The 8,038-nt window shown below is 33.1% G+C and overlaps 1 protein-coding gene across 1 annotated transcript; it reads left to right on the forward strand.

The window, feature by feature from the left end:
• Positions 1–1,246: 1,246 nt before the first annotated feature.
• On the forward strand, positions 1,247–6,397 carry LOC113178601 (olfactory receptor 10AG1-like). Its single transcript, XM_077797612.1, has 2 exons — positions 1,247–1,264; positions 5,453–6,397. The coding sequence occupies exons 1-2, from the start codon at positions 1,247–1,249 to the stop codon at positions 6,395–6,397; spliced, it is 963 nt and encodes a 320-aa protein (XP_077653738.1).
• Positions 6,398–8,038: the final 1,641 nt, after the last annotated feature.

An 8,038-nucleotide genomic window follows, 5' to 3' on the forward strand; every position in this document is an offset into this window, starting at 1 on the left:
AAGTTCCTACACCTAGTGGAAATATCAATAAATAGTCTTATGCTGTGAAAATAAGGAAGCTTATAGAAATATTGGAGCTTCATAAATGAAAACTCACACTTAAATCTCATTGTTTTAGTGGAACTAAACAGAATGTATTTTGGCATATTATACATACATGGAGTTTACTATGGTTGTACAAGATGTGGAGTTCACAAATGAACACAGGAAATTTATGTCTGATTCATTCTCCTATCTTTCCTATTATCCTTCCCTCTCTATTTCCTTTATTCCTTTGTCTAATTCTATTAAATTCTATAGCCCCCTCCTTATTGTGTTAGCATCCACATAACATAGAAGATTCAGCTTTGGTCTGAGGGACTGTATTATTTCACTTAGCATGATAGTCTCCATTTCCATCCATTTATCTGCAGATGCCATAATATCAATATTCTTTATAAGTAATATTCCATTGTGTGAGTGCATGTGTGTGTATATATGTTGATATATATGTGATATGTGTGTGTATCACATTTTCATTATCCATTCATCTGCTGAATGGCACCTAGTTGTGTTCCATTACTTAGCTATTGTAAATTCAGCTGCTGTAAATATTGATGTGTTTAGGTCACTGTGGTATGGAGATTTTGAGTCCTATTGAGAAGTGGGATAACTGGGTCAAATGTTGGTTCAATTCCTAGTTTCCTGAAGAATTTCCATACTGCTTTTCATAGTGATTGCACCAATTTGCTGTCCCACCAACAATGTATGAGTACACATTTTTCTCTATGTGCTCGCCAAAATTTATTGTTACTTGTATTCGTGATAATTGACATTCTGAGTTCCTCTGTATTATTCATGGCTCAAAGTAATTTAGAGGTCAGAGAATATGTTGTACTTACTCATCTTGAGTAAGAAAATTTACTCTTTGCTGAAACATGTGTCTGTGATTAAGAGACATAGTTTACAAAATTAGAAAATATTGCATTGGATTTCAATTTTTATTCCCTCTACTTACTAGCTTATATTGAACCAGGAAAAAATGGCTTGTGTGTTGGCTTTCTGGACTATTCTGAGTGTGTATGGAACTGTATTCTTGCAACCAGTCTATAGATCAGTAGGAATTAGGATGTTTTTTTTCAATACACACTTTATGTTTCTCATTCCTCAGTTATCTTTGTTGTATTTCTTTATCATCTGTTCCTTTCTATAAAGAAAGTTTGGTATATCTGAAACATTGTTTTTCTAGTATAATTTACCATCAAAGATGTTATACATTTTAACAGTAATCTTTGAAAACATTTTATACTCAGGTCTAAGTAACACAAACCTCTCCCAATAGGGACAACAGAGAGCCAATATTGTTGGCATACACAACTTGGTAAATGTCCTGATCAATGTAGCTGAGAATAGATAATAGGTTTAGTCACATTCTAAAACTTACTGATTTTGAATGCTCTTATGGATGTCAGTTTCATTTTCTGAAACACTTCACAATTTGCAATGGACCACAGATAATTTGCAAGATTTTGAAAACATGAGTGCAGTTGACAATTTTGTCCATCTTTATCATATTCTGGTTTTTCACTAATCCATTGAGGAAATGTGGATAACTGAATTTTGACAATAGTATGAGTGGTTTTAATTGAACAAAGGCAATTTTTGTAAAACTTCATTTGGAAGAATTAAATTTTCACACACAGAAATATAAACAAAAAATCAATTTAAAAATTTAGCTTTATGGAAAAAAAGAATAAAAACAAACAATAGATTTAAATGTAAAATCTAAACATTGTAGAACTACTAGAACTAAACACAGAAGTAGGTCCTTAAGACCTGGGATAGGCAAGAATTCTAAAGTACATTAGCAAAAGCACAATCCATAAAAATAACATTTTAAAAATAGACTGCTTTAAAATTGAAATAGTTTTCTCTTGTATCACCCTTGTTAAAATGATAAAAATGAATACTGGGAAAACATTTTCAAATCACTTATCTTACAAAGGAAACATTGGAGAATATGCAAAGAATGGCCAAAAAAATAATAGCTTGAAAAGAAATTAACAAATGCATAAAAATGTTAAATGTTTAACATACATGTGATATATAGAAGATAATATTCACATAAATGATGTCCACTATCATTAACCATAATTAAAATTAAAAAATAAGACCCTTAATAAATATTGTTATAAATGTGTTCTAATAGCTAAATTTAAGATAAAATAAATTTTAAGGTAACAAAATTCAAAATTGGTGACTATTACCTATGACTAGAGGTAATTTGGTGCATAAGAATGATCTTTTTAAACCAAGTGTATCCCTCTATCAGTCTTTAAATGTGTATAAATCTATTACTCTTTGCCATAGCTATATCAAATGTTACTCTCTGTTGTGTTTTGTGATTATGCATCTAAATAGGTTTGTTTCTCTGGGTATTACAGATTCCTGATCCATCTTATTACACTCATTACATTAGAGAAGCCGACATTAACCTGAGCTGGTCCTTTACTGTGAACTTCATGTACTCACTGCTTGAAATTTTATTTTTGATGATAGAGGTCAGGTTTTGATCATAGAGTGTCTTACTGGTCACTTGGGAGTTCATTTTGAAATTAGATTTTGTAGCTTCTATTCCAGGTTTCTATGATGAAATGTTACATAGGAGTTTTGTAAGAAAATTCTACATGCCTTTTTCCAGGTTATATACCTGAAAGGAACAGGGAAGACATTCTCTTGAAAACTTTACCCCATGTCTCCCCATTTCTAAATTAGGGCATGATGTTACTTACCTGACCAAGGTAGATATGATGAAGAAGACCCATGTTCAAGATAACATAGGGTTTGGCTAGGTTCATAACTCTGTCATTATAATTTTCAATGACAGAAAAATTTTCCAGCTCAACACATTATGTAGGTTGTATCTTTTTAAAGATATTTAAATTTATATGTTTAAGCAAAGTGTTTATAGCCCTCTAGTGTCCTGATGTTTTTAAGCTCAGCTTTCTTAATGTTTAAAAAACAAGAGGCGGGGCAGGGAGGGGAGACTTTATGAAAAAATATATGGCCATGTAGAATTTTGATTGTACCAGAATCCTTGATTGGCAACAGAATGGTTTAATTCAATTAGAGGTCTCCTTGGGAAAGAAGTTGATCCCTAGAGCAGAAAATATTTACTACATAAAGAACATTATTAGTTCTGCCAATGGACTACATTTGAGAAAGCAGTGGGCCTGTTTTTCAAATAAAATAAATTACTGACATGAGAAAACAACTTCTCTCTCATTTTGCTCTTACTTCTTAATCAGTCAATAAAGGTAAGCATTATATTTGACCATGATCCAAATAGGTAAAAATCAATACTGTTGTCTAACACAAATTTATTGTATAGATTTCTGTATATTTAACATTTAAATGTAGAAAATTTTGAAAATGTATTCTTTATTTGAAAACACCGATTCACATGGATGTTGTACTTAATTGTAACATCAAAGGATATAAAAATGTAATGTGATGTGCTTCTTAAACTAATGAGCCCATATCTTAATGACTATCATCGTTTTCTGTATCATCATCATTTTATATGCAAACATTTAAGATGTTACTATGTGTTAAGAATGTATTTTGTATGCAATGAATCTAGGGATATTATGTTATAAAACAGAATTTTATAATATTAACCAACAAGTAGGTTAAAAGTATTATTGAAATGGCTTTGCATTTTATCCTGGCATTATCAAATGATAATATCATTATCATTATTATTATTTGCTTGCTATTTTTATCATTGTTCCTATATCACTCTCTAGGCTGAATTTGAAATGAATATGTGAATGAAATATCATTAATGTGCAGGACAGTATAGTAAAACATTTCCTGAATAGTCTCAAACTGAATCATTTTTGAAATATTATTAAAGACAGACTACAGATTATTTTACAATTACAGTTGTAATTGTATATGGGGGTGCACCTATTTCTTTTTGTTTCCTTCGATTTAGTTGTAAGTAATGCACGTAATTGAACATTCAGATTTTTTCATACATATACACCTATGTCATGCTCAAATCAGAGTAAATGTGTCCCCTCAAATATCTATCAGTCCTTTATGGTGAAAACCTCCAAATTATTTTATTTCACTTGAAATAACAATACAATTTTGTTATCTATAGTCTCATTCCTTTAAATGGCATACCAAACCTCCCAGTGCAAATAACTATGATTCATACACATTAAGCAACTCACTGATCCCTCAAGTGTCCAGTCCCCCCAGTTCATTAACTTCCATCATTCTAGTTTTCGTTTGATGAGATCAACTTAAAACATCTTTGCAGTGATCAAAATAAAAATACAAGAGGCTTGCTGAGGATGTGGCTCAGTGGTAGAGTGCTTGCATATCAGATATAAAACCTCAGCTTCCATGACATACATATAAGACATCCTCAATCCATAGCTGAAGGTCTGCATTTTGTCTGGGAACCAGTCTTACACCTTTGGGACTGGTCCAATGAAGCAGTCAGTGTGAAAAAAAAAAAATCTGAAGCAATTATGCACTCCAATGCACATAAAATCTATAGACAATCTTAAGAAATTTATAATCTAGGGCCAGAGATAAAGTCAGAACATAGGTAATGTAAATAATCACATTCCAATATAATTTTACATACCAATGCACTCCCACACACAAGGGAATTGACTTAATGAAACAAACAAGGTCAACAACATACAGCACAGAGAGCACTGAGTGATTTAAGATGACCTCAGAGATGAGTTGACATTACTGATTTTTTTATACAATAAATAAGTAAAGTAAGTGTGCACATTCTAGTCAGAATTACTTTCTGGACATGGGTGTACATATGTATACTTCTCCCTGTTGAGCTTTCAAGACAATAAAGACATATAGATTTCTTTTGTTTTTCAAAACTACAAAATCTGAACTAAGTGTATAATTACCCTTGTATATACCTTAAATTGAAATACAAATACATGATCTAGTAAGAAATAATGTTCATCAATTTATAATGGGCAGTTTATTATTATTTCTTCATAATAAAATCACCAAGAATCAGAAAGTCAAAGATGAACTGAAGGAAGGAAATGTGACAGAAAAAAATATATAAAAATTGAATTTTTTCATTTATCAGAACAATGCGAAAGGTTACACAAAATATTTATTAAAAATTAAATAAACTTTCAAGTGCTAATAAAGGGAAATAGATCTGAGATCCTTTCTCCTCAGAAAGACAAGGCAACTGAACAATGAAATCATGGCTGTATTTAATACAATTTTTACCAGGAGTGCATTTATGTAAAATAAAAAATATGCTAAGCTATAATCTTAGAACCCCTAAAAGTTTTTGTTCAAAAGTAAACACAGAAATCAGTAGGTTTGCCATCACTGCATTATACACGAGAACACAAAAGCCCAAGAAGCAAAATGATTTGTACTTCTGGTTCACTCTTTCCCACAGATGAAGTATGAAGAGATACAAGCTGAAGAAAATGTCTCCACAGTGGCACAGTTTGTTCTGCTGGGATTTTCTGAACTTCCAAACCTCCAAGGCTTTCTATCTGGGGTGTTCTCCATCATTTACATGCTTATCCTCATTGGGAACAGTCTCATAGTCATAATAACCAGGCTGGACCCTGCACTGCACAAGCCCATGTATTTTTTCCTGGCACATTTTTCTACACTGGAAATCTGTTATGTTTCAGTCACTCTCCCCAGGTATCTGGTCAGTCTTTGGACTTGGGATAGGAGCATCTCCCTACTGAGCTGTGCCACCCAAATGTGCCTCTTCCTTGCAGTGGGAACTGCAGAATGTTTCCTTCTGGCTGTGATGGCCTATGACCGCTATGTAGCCATCTGCAACCCTCTGCACTATCCTCTAATCATGAACCCAAAGAAGTGCCATCTAATGGCAGCTGGCTCCTGGATTGGGGGAATGTCAGTCCAGATAGGGCAAACATGCCGGATATTCATTCTGCATTTCTGTCATACTAACCAAATCAATCACTTCTTCTGTGACATACTTCCCATTCTCAAGCTAGCCTGTGGAGACACCTCTACACAGGAGATATCTATCTATGTAGTAGTGATGTTGGTTGCTGCAGTCCCTTTTCTGTTGATACTAGTCTCTTATAGCAAGATCATTGCCACCATTCTGAGGTTGCCAACAGCCCAAGGACGCACTAAGGCATTCTCCACTTGCTCCTCCCACCTGCTGGTTGTGGTTTTATTTTTTGGAACAGCTTCGATTACCTATTTCAGGCCCAAATCCAACCATTCTGCAGGAACTGACAAACTACTCTCTCTTTTCTATACTATAGTGACTCCCACATTCAATCCTGTGATATACAGCCTCAGGAACCAGGACGTGATTGCTGCATTCAAAAGACTCTTGCTTAAAACATAGTGTTCAGAGTTTACTAGAGAAGTTTTACCACATTGTCACATTTATCAGAGAAATATTTCAACTCTCTGCATTCTCCTTTTGGAGGGTAATGTTTTTCAAGCTTATGATGTAATTTGTTATATTAAAATTTTATCCTGAAATCTATTTTGTTCACCTTATTTATATAGGGAACTTTATCTGTCATTGTGATCACACCTAAAGAAAATAATTTCTCATGAATAAAATGTTAAAGTGTATCACATTTGCCCTAAAAATATATTAGCAGAATTTAAAATTTAAGATCTTATGCATTGAATTTAATGGAAATTTACTAAATTTAATGAAATTTACCTAAATGTTCTTACCTGTATAGACTGAAATTCTTCTTTATTATATTGCAGGTGGGACACAGTTAGCAAAGGTATTTGTATAATGGATGTTTATTCAGGAAATACTAAACTGATTAAATGGATAAGTGAATGTTACTTTGGCCTACCACACTGTTCTAGCAAAATTTATACTTTTTTTGTTATCAATAGGAATTAAGATAACTATGCATGAAAGTGGAATACTTCCAGGATAATACCAAAAGAAAAGATGCATGGGCCAGGTAGAGTGGTGCATAGCTGCAATCCCAGAAAATCAGGTGGCTGATGTAAGGAAATCTCAAGCTAGAATCTGCTTGTGTATTTAGCAAGATCCTCAGCAAGTTAGCAAGACCTTGACACAAAATAAAAATAAATAAATAGAAATGATTTGGGGGGATCTTAGCACAGTTGCAAAATATCCCTGTGTTCAATCACTGATACCAAAAAATTATAAGGAAAATATAGAAAAAAGAGTCTTACATGCATGCAGGTCTTACCTTCTCCTCCAAACAACTTGCCATGAAAGCATATGAAACAATACAACACCACTATCCCTCAAAACTGATTTTCTTTTGCTCCATGTTTTCCTGCTTTGATGTCATGGTCCCACAATACCTTTCATAATTATTTTTTCATCCCCCAACATGTATTTATTTATTTATTTTATCTATCTATCTATTTATTTATTTATTTTTGTGGTGCTGGGGATTGAACTCAGGATCTTATGCATACCAGGAATGTCCTCTATCCTGAGCCACATCCTCAGCCCTTATCTGTTTCTGTACTATACTTCATCAGTCAGGCCTAAGACTTTTCCTATTTTATGCTGTATCTATAAGTGCAGATGTGCAAGGAAGTCTTGGAAGCTATTTTCAGTAACACCTAAAGTCCTCACAGCTGCACTGCATTTTCTCACCTTTGCTTTAATGCTTTGAATTCACTCTAAACTGATTAAAATCATTAAATCCTTGAGCTGATACTGAAGAAAGGAGCATTAATCTAGACAACCAGAAATGCCCACCCATTCACTATTACACTGTAAAATAAGTTGTCTTTCTGTTTGTTTGTTTTGTGCATCTGAGCATCACTTCATCTGCTGCTTTAAATGTGATACTGCTAACAATGCATGAACATGCTAGCTCCTGTCCTGGAAATATTACATTACTACTTTATCAAACTATATGCATCTTTCACCATCTGTAATAATGTTTTACATTTATTCATTTGTGTATTTTATTACTGAAAATATATGTGCATATTCATTTAATGCTTTATATTGAATCTGGAATTTGGC

This window comes from Urocitellus parryii, chromosome 4 (genome assembly GCF_045843805.1).
Source record: "Urocitellus parryii isolate mUroPar1 chromosome 4, mUroPar1.hap1, whole genome shotgun sequence".
Taxonomy (NCBI): Eukaryota; Metazoa; Chordata; class Mammalia; order Rodentia; family Sciuridae; genus Urocitellus; species Urocitellus parryii.